General features: G+C 52.4%; 1 protein-coding gene across 1 annotated transcript; it reads left to right on the plus strand.

The window, feature by feature from the left end:
* Positions 1-12,997: 12,997 nt before the first annotated feature.
* LOC109446802 (chymosin) lies at positions 12,998-23,907 on the plus strand. The gene is made up of 9 exons (XM_019730566.2): positions 12,998-13,123; positions 15,863-16,013; positions 16,917-17,034; positions 17,893-18,011; positions 20,155-20,354; positions 21,596-21,709; positions 22,500-22,644; positions 22,803-22,901; positions 23,664-23,907. The coding sequence occupies exons 1-9, from the start codon at positions 13,062-13,064 to the stop codon at positions 23,799-23,801; spliced, it is 1,146 nt and encodes a 381-aa protein (XP_019586125.2). The 5' UTR covers positions 12,998-13,061; the 3' UTR covers positions 23,802-23,907.
* Positions 23,908-25,513: the final 1,606 nt, after the last annotated feature.

The raw sequence follows: 25,513 nt of genomic DNA on the forward strand, positions 1-25,513 counted from the left end.
AGCTGTGCACACTGGCCTGCTGGTTGCAGAATAAAAGCATGAGCAAGGGGCAAGTGGCTGTGCCGTTCCCTCTGTGCCGTGTGGGGACTTGGGGCAGGATGGGCTGCGCCCCGGTGGGCGAGGCTGCGACTGGTGATTCTTCCCTCAGCGAGGGCAGTTTCTTGGAGAAAGTGGCTTCAGGGTCTCTTTGAATAAAGGGTGAGAGGCAGCTCAGAGGGCTGGGCCAGGAGGGTGCGGCTCAGACGGGTTGGTGGTTGGAGGCACGAACGGGGCCACGAGCTGGTATCTGGGTGGGAAGGCTCCATTGGTGGCATCTGGATGGGTCACAACTCCCATTTCTGCAATTTTGTCCCTTTTGCTCAGTGTCAAGTATTTGACACCGCCAGGCCACCACGTGTGGGTGTGTAAGTCTATCTCAGACGTGGGCTGGTGAGGCCCCAAGCCTGTGTTTGAACCCAGGGGCTGGGAGCGTCCCCTACATGCCAGGCTAGTGGCCCCATGGCTCTTTCTCACCTCAATTCCTAGCTTAGAAAAATGCAAACGGTAGGATGGAAGTCCATTGTCTCTGCCTATTTATCCCAAGCCTCCATGAAGACTGTGGTTTCTGAAGCGGGAGGTTCCTGCCCACCCTCATGTGCCCTTGATCCCTTCAGAACTTGGCTCAGGGGTTGACCTGGACAGGCTGTACTCCAGGACCCACTCAGGCGTCAGTCTTCCTTTTCAGTTCCTTGGACAGACATTGTCACCTGCTCTGACGACTCGTGCCCTTTCTTACACTGCGTCAGGCTCTTTCCCCACTTTCAGACTCAGGTACTGGATATCGAGTTCCTTTCCATGCCCAGGATTCCTATTTGACCACCCTTGTCCTTTGGCTATCCAGGTATCGCTGCCAGGTCACGCTGTCAGGCGAGCCCTCTCTGTGAGCAGAACCATCCTGGGGGAGGCACATCAGAGAGGTGATGGCTGCAGGCACAAAGGTGCCCATGGCATGGGGCACACTGACACGCTGCCCGCAGCTGCCTCTCTCCATCCCCGTCCGGGAGCCGGACAGTCTGCTGAGCCGGCAATGGGCAGAAACATCCATTTATCTAACTGGACCAATTCTCATTTTTTTTATAGCAGAATTTTGAGGAATGTGCATTTGGTATCGGCCCCAGTCCCCACTGTTTTTGCTGGAGACTGAAGAGCAGAGAGGGGAGGCTGAGGGGATAAGAAAAATCTTTGTGACAATTCTTTATATTCAGGAATATAGTCTTCATACACGTAGATATAAAAAGAGTCTACTTATAAGAATATTATATCCACAGTAAGAATGTATCCTAGAAGAATTAAACTAAATTAGGATTGGATGAAATGGACACCCCTCAAAATGCAGGCCCTTCGGTGGCAACCTACTCACCAGCTCCCCGTTCACCCTGTTCCGTCTTCCCCAACTGGTGGAGTCTGGTTCCATCTAGTGGCTGAAGTGCAGATGGCACAGAAAAGCTGAGATGGAAAAGCCGGCCGTGTCAGTAAGACTCAAGCTTCTCAAAGCAAATGAGGACCAGTCCCTGGATATGCCCAAGAGTTAGACTTACTCAGAGGTTTAGAGAAACAACGCTTCCTCCTGTAGAACGAGGTCTGACATTTTAAGGAGCACACTTTAAGGCTTAATTGCCCGTTTGGGTCTTGTCCCACCCTAGATACTTCTTTCTTAGAAGCCACGTCATCTTCCGGAGACACACCTCTCACAGCTTCTCCAGGATTAGGAGGTAGAGGTGGGTGGGGGTCAGAAGAAGACAATTGGATCCCCCCCCCCCATCTGTGTGCCCAGGGCACACAGCATGGGAAGACAGCCTCTCCCCAAATCTTCATTTTTCTCTGCTAGTTCTCTTAGGGAGTGCTTCCACCATTCCCCAGTATCCAAGTCTGAAGCTCAAGGTCAATCTAGATTTTTCCCCTCCCACTGTCCCTTCTCCCTGAACTCCATGTCAGCTGGTTACCAAGCTCTGTTTCTTTTGCCTCCTAAACGTCTCTCAGCCCTGCCCTCTTCCTCCAGCCAGGGCTGTGTCTGAGCAGCCATCCTACCTCGCACAGTAACTGCTTCCAACCGATTCTCCCTGCCTCCAGTTTCCCCTTTAAAATCCACCCCACACGTCTACCAGCCAGCTTTCTAGGCAGCACATTGACCTAGTTTGTTTCCCATTAAAAATTATCCCATGGCCTCTCTGCCAAAGAAGACAACCCAGCTCTTGGCAGGGAGCAAAGGGCCCCTTGTGGTGTGGCCCTGCCCACCTTTCTCTGCCTCGCCCGCCCTTCCCACCAGGCTTCCTGGCCTCAGGACTGTCTACAGTGTGTGGAAGATGCTATGTCTGTCTACCTGGGCTGTCCCCCCTGTGAGGACTGCTCTGCTCCTCCTCTGCTGTCTGGTGACGTCAACACATCCTTCACGATCAGCTCAGATGCCATCCTATCCCGCCTACATCCATCACCACAAAAGCACCTAGAACACACCGCAGGCACAGAGCTGGCATGTCCTCTCAGAAAGCACCCATGTGGAGGTCAGCCTCTACTTGTGAGACAAGGAAGGGCAGTGTCTGAGTCCTGTTTGTGTCCCCAGGGTTGAATGGTGGGGGTCAGGGCTGGAGCAGCGGCACAGCCAGAGGACAGAGGCCTCATCTGGGGGCAGACTCACCACTGAAGGCAGAACAGAGAAAGGGGGCTGAACTGCCAGCATAAGGGGGTGGAGATGTCAGCAGTCCTAGGATGGAGCCATGAGCTGAGCCGGGAAGGGCCTGTGAGAAGCGGGGGTGGGCCAGCACCTGGCGTCCTCCCCACAGAGGACACAGTGCCAGACACAGACTGAGTGAGGGGCAGGAGTCAGAGCCAAGACTCCACCCGGGAGGTCTCTGAAGGCCTAAAATGGAGCCGATTAAGTGGAAAACTGCTGCTAAACCCTCTTCCCCCTGAATATTTAACGGTGAGCACGAGATCAAATTCCAACTGGCTGATGACTGAGCAAACGCATTGTGAATGCATATCGACTGCTGCCTCTCCCATCCACGTCTCCCTGTCTGCATCTGCGAGACTCTGGCCACCAGGCTCTAAGGGTCAGTGAGCAGAGCTGAGACCCGAGGAGGAAGCTGAAGACTCCTTCAAGCAAAGAAAAAGCTCAGCTCAGCGGAGGCTCCAGGGCTGGCTCTTGCTTCAGAGTTGAGTTTGCACAGCAAACACACTCTTTTACTTAGACTGTGCATTTATCTAGGGTGGCTTTGGTCGAGCCCAGGCCCTCAAGCCTCCAAGGGCAACACTCGACATTCCTACTCTTTCAGACCCTTGCAGTGAAAATCCCTGGGTGCCAGAAATAGCTACTTGAAATTTTGCACTGTATCAGCTCTCAGACCAGCCCAAGAATCAGGGAGGACTTACCTGTGGGTGTACCAAAAAAATCAGATCCTACCTGAGGGGGAGGGTGGCACAAGGTGGCCCTAGGGATCCTCTTATCCATGCAATGGAATATTATTACTCAGTCATAAAAAGAAGTGAAACGCTATGCTAAGAAGCCAGACGCAAAAGCACACACCTTGTCTGAGTCTATTTATGGGAAATGGCCACCATCAGCACATCTATAGAAATAGGAAGTAGATTGGGCGTGGCCTGGGGCTGAGGGTAGGAAAATGGAGAGTGACAACTGATGGGTATGGGGTTTCTTTTTGGGGTGCCAAGAATGTTCTAGAACGAGATGGTGGTGATAGGTACACAACTCTGTGACTATCCTAAAGACTACTGAATGTTAAATGGGTGACTTGGTATGGGGTGTGAATTATAGCGCAATAAAGCCTTTCAAAGTAAATATTAAAATCCATAAATTAAGAAAAAAAGAAAAGCTGTCCAACGTCAGCGCATAGGCTGTGGCCAACGCCCCCAGGCTGGAAAGAACGAGGCCAGGACCCATCTCAGTGTCCCTTACAGCTGAACAAAATGGCCCATCTTTACCAGAACCAGGGCTCAGCTTTTGAGGTGTAGGGCTTCCAGGGACCCTAGAGGTCCTCAGGGTCTTGGGAACAACAGGACTGCGGCATTGCAGGCTAGCAAATGATTTGGTGTCCTTTCATGTTCATTAAACGTTTATTTTGTGTGGTGGGGAGAAGAAGGGTGTATGAAATAAGGCATTTGCAATATGTGGTTTCCTACAGCAGACAACTTTCACGGTATACCAAACTGTTTACAATGTAGATAAATAGAAGAAATCCTTCACTAGCCATACAAAAGCATTGTACCGTGCACCATGCAGTTTGGGCTTTCTGTTTATTGTGACTGCATCTGAAAATGCGTGTCAGTTGGCTGCACTCAGAGGCCGTGGAGCTCTGGAAATGACGCACTCCCCAGCTGAACCTTAGACCTCACAGATGTGTGCATGAAAAAACTTTTCCTGGAGGCAAGATGTCTCCTGCAAGACTGTTTTTATATTTTTTCCACTGGGTGTGTGGGGGGCATTGCCCACATTGTGGAAGCAGAGAAGTTCCTGTGGTAGGTAGCAGCCGAGAGATGTTTGGGCCTCTTTGAGAATTGCACCCTGGATCGCTGACCCTGGGGAGGAATAAGGTTGAAATATGAACCACTCTTTCCTTGTGCCAACCCTGGTGGGGCCATTCCTCAGAAGCCCAAAGCCATAGAGTCATGTTGGAAAACAACTTTTAGATGGAGAAAGACTTGGCTTTCCTTCAGCCCCCCCTAAGGCCCCCCTAGACCTCTGCAAGCTGCCATTGAGGCCTTCCACTCAGTAATTAAAGGGTCTGGAGGGAGACTGCAGTCAGTCACAAGCCTGAGAGAACTGCTGGGACCTCAAGAAGACCACTTGGCCCAGGCCATGGAGGACGGCCCTCTGTCCAGAAGTTTCTTTCTTATCTCAGCCTCTGCCTACTCGGAAAGGCTCTGCTGCCCATGGATCACAGGGACATCTGCTTCATTTAAATATTAGCACAACTTGGAGGAAAAACATGGGTGTGGATCAGGGCCCCCAGCACGCCCCGCCTCCTGGCCTGGCGGTACAGAGGGGACTTGATTTTGAGGGTGAGAATTAGTGAGGAGGATTCACTGGGTCTAAACAGAGAGAAACACTGATGAGTAAGAAGCCGTGGGCACAGAGACAAGGCCTAGAGGAGCCTATGAAACTCTGTCACAAAACAGCCCCAGAGACTCAGTAAACAAATACGTCAAGCTTGACATTTTCTTGTCATTTTGCATGTTGCTTGGTTGGCATTCTCATGGAATTAGCAGCAAAGCTACCTTGGTGATGTTTCCCCACAGGAGTTTAGCGCAGTGGTTAATAGCACAGACCGAGAGTTTGAACCCTGGTCAGGCTCCTTACTAGGTAGGGACTTTGGCCAAGTACCGAACCTCTCGACCTCAGTTTCCCCATCTGTAAAATGGCTATAATACAACAGTACTTGTCTCTTAGGGTTGCTGTGAGTTAGCTAGTTCATGCAAAGTGCTTAGGATGGGCCCGGCATGCAGAAGCTCCGTGGGAATGTCTTATACTTTTTTATTTGTGAAGACATTGTGGACAGTCACCTCTGGGATTCCTGTGCCTCTCGGGACTCGCTCACTAGGCCAGCATTACCTAGGGGCATCTCCTCCGTGGGCTACACGAATGAAACTGCCAGCAACGAGTGAAAACCTATCCTGGAAGTGCTGCAATTCCCTCGGATTCAAACATGATAGGAAGAAAATTATAGTTTGTCCAGATCACGTTCTATTATTATCATGGAGTTTCGAAGCACAGGTTTAGGTAGGCAAAGCTTAGTAACACCTCCGTTTGGGAACACAGATATGGCAATCTTATCTGAGCGCACCTTGAAACCTTGTTTAAACACATGAGCTGTCGTTCCATAGTAAAATGGAATGTTTGCTCAATAATGGGCTATGATCGTAATACTGCGCTATTCGGGGTTTTTGTTTTGTTTTGTTTTTTTCTAAAAAAAAGCATAAGGAGAGTGGGCTCTGAATTCTCTCCTGGCTCTTCTCAGATTGTGTTCAAATTAAACCTGACATAGCATGTGTGTCCTCTGAGACAGGCGCCACTGTGGATGGCGGCTGTTCCCCCCCCCCCAGGAGTGCACAATATTAGGAAATGTCATTCGCCCTATACACTTGCAGGCCCCCAACTTAAGTGTGCACAGGAGCCCAGGAAGAAGGTGTTAAAATGCTGATCCCTGGCTTACCTCCAGATATTCTAATTCAGCCTTGAACAAGCCCAACTCTCTGGTTATAACTGATGCCGCTGGTCGATGCCCTCCACCCCCAGAGAAGCACTGCCCGGCCCTGTCACCCCGACCGCTGGAGGAAATAAATTAAACATAAAGTGAAAATTCTAGTTTTCTTTTCAAGGGGCAGAGGGGTTAGTTTCTATCAGAAAAAGCACCAGTCAAGCTACAGTGGGATCTTCATGTTAACACAAGCGCTAGCAACACAGGAGAGAAGGGAGTGGGGAGAAAGGGTGTGTGTGGCTGGGCCTGGGTCTGCATCCATCCAGAAGTAGGTTCCAAAGGGGGAATGATTGTCCCTATGAAAACCTCAATCACAAAAGTGGCAAATTGGACAAAGAATATAAAGACTGTGGGGGGGGGGGGCTGTGGAGGAGAGAGAGGAAGCCCCTCTAAGGGGCTGTTATTTCCACTCTTGAAGGCAGCAGCTGGGCCCACACCTGGATGCTGGAAAGCCACGTAGTCCACAGTGGCTGCCCCAAGGTGCCAGCCAGGAGGCAGACACGTGTCCTAATGTGTCCCAGTCCCCATCTGGGGCCCAGCTGGGAGAGGGAGAGGCAGGGACCTGAACCACCAAATGGGATGCTTAGTGGCCTGATGGGGTATTAGGGAGTCAGGGCAAAAAGAGTGGTACCCAGGCCCCTTCCTCGGGGCAGCCCTGCTCTCTAAGAGCCTTCTGGGGGCAGGTATGTTAGTAAGTAGCCTCGTGGGTGGAGGCAGCACACAACTGGCTCCAGGGTGTGGGGAAGGGACTCAAACATTTGATAGCCCCCCTGCCTGGCGTGTCATACTTGGTCTTCTTAGCCTCCAAGAAGGGTCACTGAGAAGGTGCCCAGGGAGGCAGGGTCAGAGGGAGGAACCTTGAGTGTTCTGGGGGCGGGGGATTGAGCACATGGGAGGTTTGGTCCCAGCAGGGCAGCCAAGCCGCCGCTGGAGAAAGGTGGTAGAGAAGGTTTGCCGGCCTCCCTGTTGCCGTCCCGGGTGGACAGCACGGGCCCTGAGAGCCCTAACTGGCAAGGGGCAGCTGTGATATGACTAAGTGGGGCACTGTCAGTCGTCTAGTGTCCAGATATTCTTTTTCTTCTTCTCCTTAGAGACTTTGGGTGCTTCCTATGACGAGGAAAGCCGTCTGTGGCCACCACGCCTCCCCCTGACAGCCTGCACCCTCCTTGGAGCCCTGGACCTGGGGAGACCCGTGGAGACAGCCTATCACAAAGCATGTGGGCTGGGGCGTGGGGAGAAGGGGAGGGATGTGCTGGGTTGCCCCAGAGATGCCCTGAGCTTTTGGGGAGCTGAGTACAATCAGAAATGGGCCTGTATGCTGCCCCCAGCATCTCCTGCCCCCTTCCCTAGACGCTGCCGTCCCTATCTCCTACCTGCCTTCTCGCCTCTCCCTGCCCTGCTGTCTGGTAGTCCAATCTCTCCTGGTGACACTGGGACCAAAAGTTCAGCTTCTCAGCTCAGCTCCCTGAGGGGTCAGGCAGCTCTTAGAGTCTGTTTCCACATCTGATACGTGGGGACACTAATTCCTGCCACCTTGTGAGGTTGTCATGAGCTATACCCATGGCAGAGTGTCACCGGCCTTTCCTGCCACTGGGCCCTGGGGTGCTTGTTAGGGTCCCAGACTCCTGTCCCCCATCCCAGAGTCACTGAATCTGACTTGCTGGAGAGGCGGCCTGGGAAGCTGGAGTTTTAGCAGCAATTAAGCCAAGTGACCCCAGCGACTCAATTTTCTCTGCTTGAATCCTGAACTTAGGGTGGAATGAAACAGCTTACGCCCACTCCCGCCTCTGACTGACCTTGAAACCGGCCCGGTGGGTGGAGGTGAGGTTGACCTCCCCCAGCCCACGGAAAAGATACACGTTACAGCCCCTCTTTGCTCATGTTTATCCGTCACCCTCCCTCCTGCTCTGCGATTGCAGTCTTTTTTTTTTTTTTTTTAATGTTTTAAATGCTACCCCAAATAGACCCACCCAGGAATTGACTGCACACTGCAGCCCTCCTCATTCTGTAAAACCACCGCATGCAGTCAGTCTGTTCAGTTCAAGGTGAAGATTTTAACTTGGACTATTTATAATTCCCAAGACGGAGTGTTAATTTCAAAGCAGTCACACCAGATGTCAACTTGAAAGTTGAGAGGGAGACAAGCGTCCTTATAAATTAATGTTGCCAGTGATTAATGTTTGATATCTTTTAACATACATTCATCTCAGAGGAAAAAAATCCTCTTTGATTAATGGCTGGGTGTTGTGCGGCCCTCCCATTGGTGAGAGGTTGCTGGAAAACTTTGGGTATAGCTTCAGGGAAAGATCTGACAGAAGAAAATAAGTGAACCCTGAGCCAGATTCTCTTGTGGACCTGCCTTTAGGCTGAGACCGTCAGGCTTGGGAGTCCTGTGCTTCTTGTCCTCTGCCCATTTCTAGTCCTCTATGCTTCCTGCTCCAGTCCCGGGCTGGCCCAGGCTGGAGGAACCACTGGCTGGTTTCATCATGGCCTGGGAGTCAGAGACTTGTCTTTCATATGGGCTCTGCCAATAAGCGAAGGGACTCATATTGGAGACCAACACTGGGTGGGCGTCATCTGCACAGTATAACAATAAAATGTTACCCTTATGGAAAAGTTGGTCTATTTCCCTCCAAAGCTGCATTTCCGGTATCTCTTGGAAAATGAAAGCCCGGGCATCCCGGAGCTGGGTTGCCACAGTGGCACTACTGGTGGTACTTCCAACATACCGGAACCCACCACGCGTCAGGGTCGCCACCACACTTGCTGCAGATGGCCAGCTGGTGGCGGGGGTTTGTGGCTGACCTGTGAATAATTTGTTTAGTCTATACAGTGTTGCTGTTCATTGTGCTTAAAACAAATTTGGAAGTGCGGTCAACCACGGCAGAAATCACTTTGGCGGCAGGAAGGGAGAGGCTGGGGACTTTCACAAATGCTGAGGACAGTCTTCTGATGCATTTTCCAGGTCTCTGTCCTCCTGAGGTCTCTCCCAGTTGAGCCATTGATGTTCCTCTGTCTTACACTTAAGACCCTATGACTCCCTGATCTTCAGCCTGAGGTTTCTCAAGTGTGGACGTAACGCAGTTATCTTTGCTGAATCACCGAATTATGGTGCTGGGAGGGCCGTGTTGTCACACTGAGAGGATGTGTAGTTAAGAATCAAACAGACAAGTTTAAATGCCAGCTCCATTTGTTATTAGCTGAGTGACTTGGAAAATTAGTGAAGCTTTCTAAGCTCCCGTTTGCTCACTTGGAGAATGGAGATACTTTGAAGGAGTCAATACATGAGGCCGGCCACTAAGTAAGCCTATGCTGCATCTTCTAGACTTTTAGCGTGGCTGAATAATACTTTTGAGCTACTGATTTGATTTGTATAAAACCCTCTCATTTTCTCCTTTTCGCTTTCCCTCAGGCAAGGAAAAGCCAGCTCTGGCTTTCTTTGCCTCAGGGAAGATGCGAGCAGGGCAGAAAACAGAAGTGACCTGCAGGATTTCCAGGTCAGGATGTCATTGCCTAAAGCCTAAACCCATAGGAGAACTTGGGGGTCTTCAGAGGATGTAGAAAGAATAGGTGGGGGGAGACAGGCGGGTCCTGAGTGGTGGGGACATGGATCCTGCTTCCTGGTGGTGGCACCGGGAACTGGAAAGACCAGAGCGGAGTGACATGTGGCTTGTCTGGGAAGTATGATCAAGGTAGCTTCCAGAAGGCTGGGTTGGCCCAGCTGCGGCATGGAGGAAACAGGGGCCCTGGGCAGGGACAAGGAAAGACCACCGGGCACACCCCCGAAATTTGGCAGGCTGGAGAGTCACGTGAGCCAAAGCACATCTGTGGGACACTGTGCGAAAATGACAAAGATGACTTTCTCTCTAGCCTGGAGGGATGAGGGCACAATGCAGAAATTCAATTGTTTTCTAGAGCAGGAAAGGAACGGAGGCGTTGTACACACCTGAGATTCAGACCAGCTCCATGAGCTTGGAACTCCTACATTTCACAGGTGAGGAATCGAGGCTGGGGAAAGACATGAGACATTCAAGGTCACACAACTGCAGTCATTCACCGCTCATATTCACAGAAGACCCAGCACGTGGAAGCATTTGACTTATCTCTGATCCTCACGTGACCTTCTCAGTATCGTTGTCCCTCCAGAAGAGGAAATTGAGGCCCCAAGAAATAAAGGAACTTACTCAAGTTCACACCACCACGTGGCAGGCCCAGGGTGGTCACACCTGCCCATCCCAAAAACCATACTCCCCTGCCTATTGGCCCCTTGCAGCGGGAGGTGTCTGTCCCTTTGGATCTCCTCTTATACAGCAGGGTCACATATTGAATACAATCTGTCCCCGTGGACTGTGGGCTCCCTAGGGGTGGAGATGACATCATTCCCATATGTCTGGGTCCGGTGTGAGCACATAGAAAATGTTTAAGAAACTGAGTTGAATTGGCTTTGTTGAAGCTTGTGTCTGAGTGGAGATCACCAGGCTGGGTACCCAGCTGAGGTTGTCCCCAGCCCTGTTCATGGATCAGTCCCCCGACGCAAGGAATCTAGACCCATAGAGTCATTCCCACCTGGTGCTGGGTAAGCAGTAATGACATCTTATCGTGGCTTTTCTAAAAGCTTTTTGCAGGTCTTGACCTGCTTCTGTTGGATACACAGCCTTAACACTCTGTGTAATCTCAGGCAGCACTCCTGATAGTGTGTACCTGGATGCTGTGAGAACGATCCCAATCTTGTGAATAAACAAAACAACCAGTGCCAAGGGATCTTTGTTTCTCGGCTTTGAGGTCACCTTCCAGTGGGAGAGGTGGCCAAGCCTCATTTCCAAGGCTCATGGAGCAGGAGCGTTTGCTGTGGGGTCAGCGTGGGACACTGTTGACAGAGCAGAGTGGTGTAGCTCCCACCTGATATTGCTGACGCCAGCAGGTCCCAGCCCCAGATGCTGCAGATGGGCCCGCTGCCCACAGGTACGGCTGTCCCAACGGGTGTCCAGAGGCGAGGAGGGGTGGGCTAGAAGCAGAGCTGCCCCCAGACTTGCGTTGTAAACTCATGAAATGCCCACTGTGTGCCTGGCCCAGTGGTGTCGTGTGCAGCGTGTCAGACCAGGAGTCTTGGGACTATTCAAACTCTTCTTCGTTATGTGCAAACCCTTTAACATCTGTGAGCCTCCATTTCCTCACCTGCAGGACATAATAAAGATGCGGCCTGCTATTCCATGAGAGTGGTGGGAAGACTATGTATTCATGCATTTGCTTAAGCGAACATTTATTGACCATCTACTATGTGTCATGTTAGGTGCTGGTGTGAAGGAAGAAACACTGCTCAGATACAGGGCCACTGTGAAAAGACAGGGAGGCCCTGGGCTGGCAGGGCAGGAAACAGGAAACAAGCGGTGCCATTTAATGTGTGTTTTCTCTTTGCTACCCTGGGTTTTGGAAAGGGAGGGTGCCCTGAAGACAGCTGGATGTGCTGTGTCTGCTTCCTAGGGCCTGACGAGCAGCAGTATCCGGCCTTCCGAGAAGAGACGTGGGTGGGACGTTGCCATGGCAGGGATCAGATCCGGCTGTCTTCCTAACTCCTGTCACAGAACACCCAGTTCCCCTGTTGGGGGGCCTTTTCAGGTTTTTTCTAAGGTGTTTTGCAAGTCAAATACAGGAAACTCTTGGGTCTGGCTCTCTCCCAGGTGCCCACCACATCCAGGGCCCACATGCCCACCTCTCCGGCCGCCCAGCCTGCCCTCTCTGTTCCAGTTCCATGCCTTTCTCTTCCATAGCTAGCAGCCTCCCCTCATTTTGCAGATGTCTGTTCCTGAGGGAGTAGGCAGACGGCCATGTGGTCCTCTGCACATCTGTGGTACCAAAGCCCCTTATCCTCACTTGATCCTGGTTTTGCATATTGTAGCCCCCCCGCGTCCTCCCATGTGATCTTCTCCTCCCCTTTCATGGCCAAGTCTCTGTTTTCCTTCACATCCTCGTTCTCCCTCAGGCTGCAGGCCTGAAACACATCTGGCCTGGGTGGCCTGGTCTCTGGGACCCTCTTCTCATCACGATCCCTGCGTGTGTACTTTACGGAAGCTCTTCCTCAATCCCCTGCGTGGGACCCAGATGTCATGTCTCAGCCTAACCTGCTCCCTAAACCTGACCGTCCTGTCAGAGCTTCTCCCTTCCCCTCTGTGTGTGGCACATGTCTGCCTCCCCTGCTCACCTCCCCAGGCCTCCCAATGACTCCTGGGATCCAGCATCTACCCTTTACCTTCCCAACACCCTCCTAACGTGAACCAAGGGCCACAGCAGAGGGTCTTAGGACCAGGTGACAGACTGAACACGCTGCCTCAGATGCCACTTTGGGAGTAGACTGAGTGTCCCTGGGGAACTGGGCTGGGAGATTCCTGGACAGGGCAGCCTGCCGACTCCCGTGAAGTCAGGCCCAGGGAGGGGAGGCAGCGAGGGCAGGAGAGGGGTCCGTTGGAAACAGACCTCTTTGCAGGCCATAAGGTGGAACATGAGATAGGTTTCTGCTGGTGGCCACCTGTGTTAGCTTAAGAAATGTTTAGAAGGGGAAATCAGATCAGGGAGGCCTGTGTGACATTTCTCGGTATACGTACACTTCACCTTTGAAGTCTCTGGACTGGTGGAACGCGTGGCCCTTATCAGGAGGGTGTTGGGGAGTCCGGGTGCTATCTTAATGTGTTTGAAAAGTGGTCTGAGGTCAGGGGCTATCTCTGCAGCCTGGGCTTGCAGCCAGAGGGAACCTCGCTCCTTCTATAAAGGCTGTGGGAATCGGCACTGGCTCAAGCAGTGGCCAGCTCACCATCCAGGATGAGGTCTCTCGTGGCGTTACTTGCTGTCTTCACTTTGGCCCAGTGCAGTGGGATTGTCAGGTAAGGTGTCAAGCTTCAGGGGAGGGGAAGGGCATCTCATGCATCCTTCTGGGCTGGTCTCTCCCTGGTCTTCCAGCCATCATTCCCGTGGGGAGTCTTAAGAAGAAATGCGGCAGGTTCCTGGGATAATTGCCCCCGTCAGTCTTGCCATTGCATTTAGGGACCTTTTCCTCTAAGTGTGCCCCTACATTTCAGGGTGTGGGGGCAGCCTGGGAGATTAAGGATATGGCTTCTGGAGCCAAGCTGCCTGTGATTTGATCCCCAGCTCCATCACGAACTTAACTCTCTGTGCCCATTTTCCTCATTTTGTTGTCACATTAGGATGACAGAAGCATCCATCTCAGAGGATTGTCAGGAGGAGCAGATGAGTTAATACAGGTAGTTGTAAAATGCTTCAAACAGTGCCTGGCCCCTTGTAAGAGCCGTGTATGCATTTGTCAAACAAAATGAAGTTCTATGTTCTACCACGGCATTTGTGGATGAAGGTACCAGTTTCTCCTCCCAAAATAACATCTGACATTTACTGAGCTGCCTGCCACCAGAGGCCAGACCCTTAACTAGGTCTTACCAATGCTGTCATTAGTCCTTGTGGGCTAGGGAGATATTATTTGCATTTTACCTCTGAGGAAAGTGTTGTTTAGAGAGGGTCACTGAGCTGCCCAAAGCCACATGGTTAGTAATAGAGAAGCTAGAACTTGGTCCCAAATGGACTTGCATGTTGCCAGGACATCACACTACTTCTGGTTGCCAGGTTTGAGCTCCCTTTGAGGGAAGCTCTCTGGGGCTTTGTGCTGGGATAGGACAGCTCAGCAGAGCCACAGCTACTATGGTGGGAGTCGCCAAGCATTCAGCCAGGAGACCCAGAGTCAGTTGGGAACCAGAGTGGAGCAAGCCGGAAGCACTGGGGGCCTGGATGTGAGGACACAGGAAAGGGCAGCTGTGGGCTTGGCTGCAGGAGCTCTGCCCAACCTCCTTCCTTTAGGGCTTAAGACCTCTTCTACCATCAGAGACAACGGCTGAGCAATGTCTTGAGAACCTTTCATTTGTAAGTCAGTTCCTGGCTGAAGTCACACACGAGGGCTGTGGGTGGGGGGCACCAGAGCACAGACCATAATTCACACACAAGGCTGTTCCATATGGGATCCACTTGGGACATGAGCAACACAAGAGAAAACGTCCTCTTTATGGGTCTTAAAACTGCTGCCATTTTATTACTTTCAAAGTACTTTCACATCTGTAGTTTCCCGTTGTCCGTAAGTTGGCCCCACACAGAAGGACCACCTGACTCTTGGGGCTGGAAAGGACACTGGGAATCATCATCTCCATTCCTTCAACCCCCAGGAGAGGAGACTAAGGGCCAGAGAGGTTAAGCCACTTGGGGGTCAAAGGCGGGGCAGGGAGACTGGCTGGAAAGGAAGGAGGTAACCCAGTGTGCAGAGGAGGGGGCTGAAGCTCAGAGGGCTTTGGGAGCCACCGAGTGCCACAGACCAGCTTCTGCTTTTTGTTGATGAATTTAAGATTACTGGTGTAACGTATTTAGTCATGAAATGTACATGCATTCATAGGGTTTTTAGATTAAACTTCCATAAATGATGAGCCCTTTTTACAAATTTAGTTAAATTCCCTGATACATTTTATACTACGTTTACAAATATTCTCTCTATCGTTCTTTCTTTTTTCTTTGTTTCTTTCTTTGTTTCTTTCTTTCATTAAAGTTTATCGGGGTGACAATTGTTAGTAAAGTTACATAGATTTCAGGTGTACAATTCTGTAATACATCATCTATAAATCCCATTATGTGTTCACCACCCAGAGTCAGTTCTTCCATCTTCCATAATTTGATCCCTTTTACCCTCATCTACCACCCCCGTCCCTCCTTACCCTCTGGTAACCACTAAACTATTGTCGGTGCCTATGAGTTTTTGTTTCTTCATTTGTCTTGTTCCTTTGTTGTTTTCAGTTTTATATACCATATATCAGTGAAATCATATGGTTCTCGACGTTATCTGTCTGACTTATTTCGCTCAGCATAATAATCTCAAGATCCATCCACGTTGTTGCAAATGGCACTATTTCATCTTTTCTATGGCAGAATAATATTCCATTGTGTATACATACCACATCTTCTTTTTCCCCTCTTGAGTCTCTTCTTGTTAATCTGCCTTTGTCATCCAATACCTGAACTCTGTCAAGATGTCCAAGGGGACCCTGCTCTGTGCTGAAAGCCTTTGAAGAGTTTCCACCCACCTTAGGCTCCCCAGAGAGCTGAAGAAAGGAGGGGTCACAAAGGGTGGGAGTGTTGTCACAGCATTTATTCGTGTGGGGGACAAAGTAAGTTTTCCTCTCCAGACAGTGTATTCTGGAGGGTAGAGACGGTACCCTGTTCACTGTCGGGTCCCCTGTGCGCCACAGAGTGTCTGGCACATAGTAGGTGCACAGCAAGATTTTGGAGGCTGAATGAAACCTCAGAGTTGCAAAACTCATTCGTGGGTTATAAAATACATCTGTTGAGTCTCCACCAGCATTAAAAAAAGAGAAGTTAAAAATATCAGAGTGCATTGCATTTAGTAAGGGTAGGCATGGACTTACGAGCTGGTGTAAAATACGTTTTTTACTTTGGGCTGTGATAAAAATGTAAAGGGGTGGTTTACAGAGCCCAGGGCATCTGGACACGTCTCAGAGGCTGGCAGCCCTGGGGAGACGCCCACTCTCCTCATAAACTCTTCCCTATTTCCTCAGGATCCCGCTGCACAAAGGCAAGTCGATGAGAAAGGCCCTGAAGGAGCAAGGGCTCCTGGAGGACTTCCTGAAGTCACACCCCTATGCCAAGAGCAGGAGGTTCTCCAACTTCGGGGAGGTGGCCAGAGAGCCCCTGTTCAACTACCTGGACGTGAGTGGCTCTGTCAGCCTTCCAGTAATGACGCTCACACAGGGTGTGATGGATGCCCCCTACCGCCCCCAAGCCGCCACCTCTTTCAGGAATCACACAGCCCTGTGGGGTGTGGAGGCCAGCTCCCTGCCACTTAGTCAGCCCCACAGTACCTGTGTTCCTGCCTTCGAGGCTCTAAATGTCACCGCTGGAAGGGTCTGAGCTCAGACGACCTTCCTGTAGAAAACACCCCTTGTGGGTACATCGTCTGCTCCCAGATGCAACCTTACACCTGCCTGTCCTGGCCCAGGGAACCCATGTCTCATTCTGGCTGGACAGGGGTGGGGCTGTGTGTGGACACTGCGGCTGCCCAGGACATGGCAGGAAGGAAGGTCCCTTGTGCCCTCTTCCTTTCTGGAGCCCGTCTCTCTCATCTGTCACTCTTGGCAGTAAACAACAACCAGGCTTTTTTCTCTTCTGTGCTCTTGTTTCCTTATCGAGGTCATCTTCACCCCCCGCCCCCACCCCCAAGCCCTACTTCTGACACATGGGCAGAGCTGGCGAGGAGGTGTGGCAGGGCCAGCTTGGTTGGGATTTGGGGCCTGTACCTAGCCGGTGCCCACCTCTCTGTGCCTGCCCCTGGCAGGGTGGCCCAATCTCCCCACCAGGCAGGGCTTATGCTTTGGTCTAATGTCTGCTCCTAGGGTTGATTCCGGCAGGGGCTGCCCCTCGTGGGAGGGGCACACCAGGTGTGGCCAGGGGCGGGCACCCAGCATGGAGAATCCTTCCCAGTGGGCTTCCGACATGCCAGGTCTCTGGGCAGAAAGCACGGGCCCCACGAAACTGAACAGGCTCCACGCCCAGCATCAACTCTCACCCACACACTGTTCTGCATGCCCCTGACCCTGTGCCATCTGTCCTCAGTGTCAGTACTTTGGGAAGATCCACATTGGGACCCCACCCCAGGAGTTCACTGTGGTGTTCGACACGGGCTCCTCGGACCTCTGGGTGCCTTCTGTCTACTGCAAGAGCGATGCCTGCCGTGAGTGACTCCCTTCCCCACCCACCCCTCCACAGCCAGGCCCAGGGCCACTCTGCCGGCAGTGGTCAGGATGGCCGGGATGAAACGTGAGGTTGCAGGAGAGCTTCCTCGGACATTCCCACCCCCCCAGTTGTGCTCATCTCCTTGCTCAACCCTTCCACATGATCACAGACTGGGAAGGTGTGCCAGTTCTGGGTCTAATGTATAGAACACCAGCTGGAAATGAGGGAAGTTTGGGTTTTTGTTGTGTCTCTATCAGGAGCCAGGGCAAGCTTACGCTCCTGGGTCCTCAGTTTTCCTTTCTATAGAATGGGGCTATGACATGCCAGAAGGTGCTGGGTGAATACAGGGAGAGGACCTATTACTAATGATGAGAAAACATTTAATACATGTTACAATGTATTTCCCAATAATCCTGGGAGGTTGGTGTTTTTTTCCATCCCCGTTTACCAGATGAGGAAACCAAGTTCAGAGAAAAAAAGAGACGGCCTAAGATTACAAAGCTGATAAAAGTGAAATGTCCCAGGAAACCACAGGATGGCTTCTTTCTCTCTCTCTCTCTCTCTCTCTCTCTCTCTCTCTCTCTCTCTTCCTTCCTTCTTTCCTTCCTTTTTTTTGTTTGTTTTGGAAGCTCACAGATAGCACGGGGGTCAGAGAGGTGGGTCAAGCAGCAAAGAATAATTTTCTTTATTAAACACTGTGGGCTCAAGAGAGAACTGGTTCTTATTTTCAGTAGAGCGAATGGTTAGTATTTAGACCATGTTCTTACAAGGCCTGGTGAGGGTGTCAGCTCTGGCTGGCACTGTTGAGTGGTGAGAAGAGCTGACGGGCCCCACTCACCCTGGGTCTGTGTTCCAGAAAACCACCACCGCTTCAACCCGTCCAAGTCCTCCACCTTCCGGAACCTGAACGAGCCCCTGAGCATCCAGTACGGCACAGGCAGCATGGAGGGCATCCTGGGCACCGACACCGTTACTGTGAGTTGGGCTTTGGGCCAGCCAGGGCTCCCCTTTCCCTCCCCACCAGCTGCTTTCCTGCTCAGACACCCTGGCTCTGGGAGGCTGCAGTCCTGCCGGTGCAGAAGGGCGCTGGGGTCCCCCCTCTAGGGGACCTGGTGGGTAAGGAACATGGGAAGTATTTTAGCCGTCAGCAGCTGTGGGTCGTCTCTCCCTCCTCTCCTGCCCATGTCAGTCTTCAGAGGCTTCCTCAAATTCAGTTTCCACCTTCCCAATCGTTTCTTTCATTTGTCCTTGCCGTGGTTAGTTCAGAATCCTGAGACGGTGCTAGCATTGAACTCTTCAGTGTCACATATGTGATCTCATTTTAAATCCAGTTCTTCCAAAAGCCTGTTGAGGAAGGTATTAGAATATCATCCCCATTTGTTCAGATGAGGGAACTGAGGCTCAGATGAATCGATACCTTGCCTGAAGTCACACAGCTGGTGACTGTGGGAGTTGCGTGTCAGACCCGCGTCTCCCACCCCCTGAGCACTGCTTTTGGCTGGAGCTCACTCTTTGTAAGTCCTAGAGCAGCGTGTCCTTTCAAGCCAGAGAACGTCTGTGCCCTCTGGACAAGAGGTCCCCAGTCTCTCACCTGTTTGGCTCCTGAAGTCCCTAATGTAGTGCAAAGTGAGCGCCCGGTGCATGCCGGCTTCTTCCTTTCCTTTTATCCACCATCCAAGATGAAAAATGCAGGAACAGCCCTTGGTATTTATCACCTTCATCTTCCTGGTGTTCTTTCTTGGGTCTGGCTAACGTCTTTTTGGCTTTGAGCCTAAAAGGACACAGCCTATCTCTGCTGACAGCCCTCCCCTCAGCCTCTTCCCTTGGCTGAGCAGGTGCCCGCCCAGCTCAGGCTGCCCGAGAGTCAGCAGCAGACAGCAGAGGCCCCAGAGCCACCGGCGGAGGTGGCCCAGCAGACAGGCCTCTGGAAGGCTAAGTCCCTTGCCCAGGTGTCTCACATCCTGTGCTGCTTGGGGCCATTTGCTTTCTTTTCTGCTCTTTTGGGTTCCCAGGAAAAGCATCCATCTTCACTGGGGATCTCGCCCTTGCCTGTTGGCCTAGACTGGGGTACCTCTGGCTGTCTTCACTCACCCACCATGGGCGGGGGCTGGGAGCGAGAGCCCAGGGGCCAGGCCTGCTTAGCCGCGGAAGTGAGGGCAAGTTGGGGCCTCTGAAGGAGAGAAAGAAGATCGGTGTGGGTGGAGAGGAATGAGTTTAGGCGCCAGAGTCGTGAGAGGAGGTGTAAGAAACAGGACCAGAGTACAGGGGACTCTAGGACAGAGGCCTGTTCCATCCTGACTGCCATCGGGAGCCTCTGGAGGGGTGACATGACAGGATGTCCATTGTTAAAGATCGCTTTGGCTGCCTGTATGGAGGGTGGGTCACTGGGGACAGAGTGGCAGCAGGAGGCCCAGTGAGACACTGGTGGTTCACACTAAGCTGGTGAACATGTGGGCTTTCCTGAGATGTGAACATATTAACAGGCTATTTTGGAGTTGGCATCTCCTTGGCAGAGTGCCAATAAATGTTCAATGACCAATGACATTTAGTTAGTGCTGGATAAATGTTCAGCATTAGTGTTTCGCCTAAGCACTGCCCTGAGGTGCAGGTGTTATTATTCCATTAAACAGATTAGGAGACTGAGGCTCAGAGAGACACTTGTCCCTGGTCGCATGGTCAGTACAGGAGGGCTTCTAGAGGCAAAGGATGCAAGGACACACCTCTGGGTCCTTTAGATGGAAAATGCATGTGTGTTCTTTCTGTCCATCCATAGCTATTCCCTGGGAAATGCCCCACGGGCAGCCAACGGGAGGGCAGCAGGCTGGCAGAGGGCCCTGGAGCAGCCCTCCTCCCTCCCTCGCCTTTGGCTCGTCCCCCAGCTCCTGCGCCATGAGCCCTGCTGTCTATACCCTCCACGGTGACCTCTTTCTCTCTTCTTCCCCACCCACAGAGCCAATTCCCTCCAAACCATGGCACAGAGCTGGGAAAGGAGGGCTTTCCTGGCTAAGCTCACGTAACTGCTGCCTGGCCGAGGGAGGGCGGCCCCGCACAGGGTGACCCGGACCTTCCTCCTCTGGCCAAAAGGGCCCGGGTGGAGGACACACGGCTTCTCTTGCAGATCTCCAACATTGTGGACTCCCACCAGACTGTGGGCCTGAGCACCCGGGAGCCTGGGACCGTCTTCACCTACTCCCAGTTCGACGGCATCCTGGGGCTGGCCTACCCATCTCTTGCCTCCGAGTACTCCGTGCCCGTGTTTGACAACATGATGAAACAGCACCTGGTGGCCCAAGACCTGTTCTCGGTTTACATGAGCAGGTAGGAGCTGCCCCCAGCCAGGGCCAGACTTCCACGGCCTGGCAAGGACCGTCAGCTGAGGATAGGGTCCACTCCTTCGGGACACTGAAACTTCAGGGTATCCAGGCCAACCCTCTCCTTGTTTCCAGTCACATTCGACCTCATGTCCAACGTTCCCCAACATAGCCATCAATGTTGCCAGAGTCTACTGGGCTGAAATTTGACTTTCATTTCTGGCATTTAGAAATTGAAGCCTGATCCCATCGCTGCATAGGGGTTTTTTACCCTTTTCCCGAAGTGGCAGGCCTCAGGAATGATTTGCTGATGTCAATGAGATTTATACACTTTTAGAGCAGTCTCCAACTGAGTCCTACCTTCTCCTTTTACAATGTGGGAAACTGAGGCCGGGAGAGACGATCACCCTGGGAGCTGGTGGCTGAGACACACTGGGAGCCCAGGGCTTCTGACTGCAGTTTAGTGGTCCCTGTTCTCCCTGCCTGTCCCTCTGATGTGCAAGTCAGTGGGACACAGGGGCAGAGACAGGACGGGAGAAGGGGACGTGTAGGAGATGGGGCTGGGTGGCTGAGGTCAGGGGAACCTAGGTAAAGGGTAAGTGATCGATTGATTGATTGATTCATTCATTCATTCATTCACTCACTCAATAGATGTCTGTGGGCCCTTACTATGTGCAGGGGCTGTGCCAGGAGATGGGGGTAGGTCAGCAAACAAGACAAAGTGGGAGTTCACTCCTTAGCAGGGGAAACAGACAACACACAATGACACACATGATTGCGATTATGCGTGGAAAGGGCACTGACTGCAGGAGAGAGCTGCGTGTGTTACAGGCTTAATAATAGCAGGGAAGCCCAGCCTAACCGAGGTGGGTGTGTGTGGAGGAGGCAGGGGAAGCCTTGCTGAGGCATGAGTGGGAGCTATCGAGGGGAGACAGAGGGACAGGGCAAGTTAGGCAACGGCGACAGCATGTGCTAGAGCCCGGCGGTGGGAGGGACCTTGCTGAGGACACCCTCTCCTACTCGAGGCCAAAGGGCTGGAGGCAGAAAGCCTTGGGTGGCAGGAGGCAGGGACCCAAGGCAACAGCTGGAATACCCAAGGATGTCCTGGCAGTCATGTGACCTGCATGGCAGGTGGCCTCCTGACCCCCCTCACACAGCAGCCAGTGTTGCCTCAACCTGGGGGGCTACCGAGCTCAGAGCGGCAGCCAGGGTGTTGGGGTGCCACAGCAATCCTGCCCTTGTTTTCAGGAACGGCCAAGGAAGCATGCTCACGCTGGGGGCCATCGACTCGTCCTATTACACAGGTTCCCTGCATTGGATCCCCGTGACTGTACAGGAGTACTGGCAGTTCACTGTGGACAGGTAGGTGGTCAGCAGCTGTGGGCCCCCCCAGAGAGGCTGATGCCAGCCGTGGGGACATTGAGGACCCTGGTGTCAGCCCACGAGGCTCTGAGAAGGACTGCAGCCCGGTAGTGCTTCAGACTGTCACATCAGAGTCTGAATGGCCAGGGACTTTGACAGTGAGAATGTTGCACCTTCAACCTGTTGTTTACTAATAAGATGAGCTGAGTTTATGGAGAACTTGCTACCTACTGGCTGTTATGCTGGGTGATAATATGACTCTCGTTTAGTCCTCACTAAAACCCTAAGAGGTGGGTGCCATTATTCTCCTCATTTTATAATTTACTACCATCGAGTTTGAACCACATGACCATCCCTTGAGGAAGTCAAGAAAGGGGTTGTTACTGTACCCATTTTGTGGATGAGAAGGCTGAGGGCATGAAGGTTGAGCAACTTGCCTAAGACGTGTAGCAAGTAAATGGCAGGGAGAAAACGTGAAACCAGATCTTCAGGCAACTAGTACAGTATTCATCCCGCCCCTAATGCACGTGACTGCTGTTTTATTGCAGTTTCTGTTCCATAGAAGGTGGGGCAGGCTTCATTTAGCCACTGAACTGGGAGAAAATGGTGTTAGTCTTTTCTCTGAGCTTGGGAAGTAGTGGGGACTACGAGAAGGGGTCCAAGGGAAACGGTCTGGGTTTTGGGGCTTCCTTCTCTGTCTGAGGACCCTGTCAGAGAGGCTAGGAGGGGCCCAGGGAGGAAGGGCTAGATACTTGGATGTGCTGTAAGGCCGTCCTTTCTGCCTCTGCAGTGTCACCGTTGATGGTGTGGTCGTGGCCTGTGATGGTGGCTGTCAGGCCATCCTGGACACGGGCACCTCCATGCTGGTCGGGCCCAGCAGCGACATCCTCAACATCCAGAAGGCCATTGGAGCCACACAGGACCAGTTTGGCATGGTGAGGCCAGGCCTTTATTTTATACCTGGAAGTTGGTGCCTCTCAATTCCCTTCCTCTTTTCCACCCAACCCCCGACCTCTCTCCATCGGGCAGCTGTCAGTTTATTCTCTGAGTCTGTGAGTCTGTTTCTGTTTTGTTTTATTTATTCGCTTGTTAGTTTGACATCAACTGCGGGAGCCTGAGCAGCATGCCCACGGTGGTCTTTGAGATCAACGGCAAGAAGTACCCACTGCCCCCCTCCGCCTACACTAGCCAGGTATGAGTCTCAAGCCAGGGAGCCTGGCTCGCCCAGCCCCCTCCTTCTCCCTGCTGGCAAGTCACCGAAGTGGGTGGTAAGCAGCAGGTCCTAGGTGGAGCCCGCAGGATGTATGTTTAAACCAACTGTTTCCTCTGAGTCGGGCCCTGTTGGCCTTGGCCCTTGTTTGTGGCTGCTACGGGCTCGTTCTAGGAGAAATGGGGCAGATGGGAAGGATAGAGTCCAGTAGCTTGAGGGGGACAGGGTAGGCAGGACCTCAGCCCCCCGTGGGAACCTCCACACACTGCTCTAGCTGCTAAGCCCAGGGAGCTTGAGCACTGCCTGGAATTTTCTTAGATGGCCTGAGCTTTGTGGGGACCCAACTCTCATCCCCACTGATCTGCTGGCCTCAGCTTTGACCTAAACCTAAGCACCCCAAACTAGCAAGGCCTTCGGCCCCCAAGCCTGTTCTGGCCGGTCATCAGGGCGGCAGGTAATGAGACTGGAAGGCGGGGGGCTGGAGAGGACAAGTGAGAAATGGGGTGACGGGTCCTCACCAGGTGATCTTGGATTAAGTGACTATATTTTTTTAACATCAATTTCTTCATCTGTTGAGTGAGAAGACTCTGATGCTTGTTTGCCTACCTTGGAAGGTGATTTCAAGGATGAAAGGAAATGCTAGAGGAGAAAGCAATTGGGGGTGGGGCGGGTTAGGGGAAGGCCTACCTGTAGGCACAGCGCCTGGGGTTAGAACCGGCTCCATCTCAGTCTTGCCTCTCCCAGGAACAGGGCTTCTGCACCAGTGGCTTCCAGGGCGACGACAGCTCCGAGCAGTGGATCCTGGGGGATGTTTTCATCCGGGAGTATTTCAGCGTCTTTGACAGAGCCAACAACCGCGTGGGGCTGGCCAAGGCCATCTGACTGCACGGCTGACCACGGACCACGCTGCCCCAAACACACACGCGTGCACACACGTGCATCGGGTTTTCAGGCAGATGGTTCTCAATAAATACCACTTCCCTGCAAAGCCTGGTTTTTCTTGGGGCTGAAGCCCTGTGCCGTTACGGGGGTGGGGCGTGATTGTCACATGGTGTGTCTGGCAGAGCTGGGGCCGCACAGGTTGGGGAGGGTTGGGGACATTGCTGGTGGGTGGAGACTTTCCCAAGGGAATGGGTCATTTCAAGCTCAGGTCAGGTAAAATCAGGGTACGTCTTGCCTTCCTGTTCTCCCACTCTAGATCTTTCTAAGGAAAGGGTACAGTTGGGGAGACCATGGCAGGATGAGTCTTGTACCTGGGGAGCAAGGGCTTGGGGTATGAGAACACTGAGCAGAGAACACTGACCCAGGGAGAGAAAGGTTCTGGGCTATCACTAGAAACAGTTTGGGAATAGGCAGAAGGCATCTGGGAAAGTCTGAGGGTCCTGAGGTTGCCGTGACCTTGGGGAAGACCCACAGCCCAGAGTTCCACCCTCAGTTTTAGGGGCTCCAAACCTGACTTGCTACTGCCTGGAGGGTGGCTCCTTCACTTCATCGAAAAGGCTAGTCTTTTCCCCAACAGGGGACAGAACAATTGATTAGGCTTCCGGGGTCATGTTACTCTTGACCCCTGTCCCACCTTACCCTGACCACACTTGCCCCGATACCCACTGAGGAGCAGGTGAGTCCTGCAGCAGTCTCAGAGATCCTGAAGGTATAGCAGGTTTGTCCACGGCACTTCGCAAAGGAGACGGTCTTTTATAAAGAGGACTGTGTGTGGTGGGGGGGCTCCCAGCAAGAGCCGTGGATGTGGTCCTGTTGACAGGCCCCTCTCGTGGGGTCTTTCTCAGCTATACCCAAAGACAAACAAGAAGAAGGACCCAGGCAGTGGAGATGCTGTCCGCAGGGCTTGTTTGCATCTGTGGCTGAGCAGCCAGCTCTGGTCACAGAGGGACTGGTGACCTCTGGCAGGGAAGGAGCAGGCCTGGCTGTGGAGGGTGTGACGTGGAAAGAGGGTTCAGGCTGCAATCTGTGGTGACTTGAGGAGCCGGGGGAGGGTTTGGGGCAGAGGTTTCCATCGAACGTTCTAGGACTTCGAGCACAGTGAGCAGCGGGCCTTGATGGCTGAGGCTCACAGGGTCAGGGAGGTGAGCGTGGGAGGAGTAAGTGCTGGCATTGGGAGACTTCTCTAAGCCTCGCTTTTCTTATCTAGAACCAATACTGTCTGTTTGCCAAGAATGAGACAGAACTGGGCCATTTTCATTATTTTTAGGCTTCTTGTAAGTTAAAAAAAAAAGTGCCAAACAAGCTCACAAAAATGGTGTTATATTCCAATGGTTTATGCTTAACAACTTGTACTTGAAGAATCCAGATCTCAACTGGAGATAATGTAGAAAGTCTAAATACGACAACTTCCCTAAATGGGAAGCTTGGACCAAATGGTCCCCCACCGCACCCCGGCCCACCTGGCCCAGGGGCCATCCCTCTCCTGAAAGTGACCATACAGTGAGGCAGCTTCCTCCTGGGGCTAACAGGGTGTGGGCAGCCCCACATTCTGCTCTGCCTGGAATATTCTCTACACTCCAGCCCCTTTGATGGCTTTAATTGTCTTTCAAATTTCATCTCAGTCCAAATCTCTTCCCGATGCTCCTGGGGTG

The sequence above is a fragment of the Rhinolophus sinicus genome, linkage group LG14, assembly GCF_036562045.2.
Source record: "Rhinolophus sinicus isolate RSC01 linkage group LG14, ASM3656204v1, whole genome shotgun sequence".
Classification (NCBI taxonomy): Eukaryota; Metazoa; Chordata; class Mammalia; order Chiroptera; family Rhinolophidae; genus Rhinolophus; species Rhinolophus sinicus.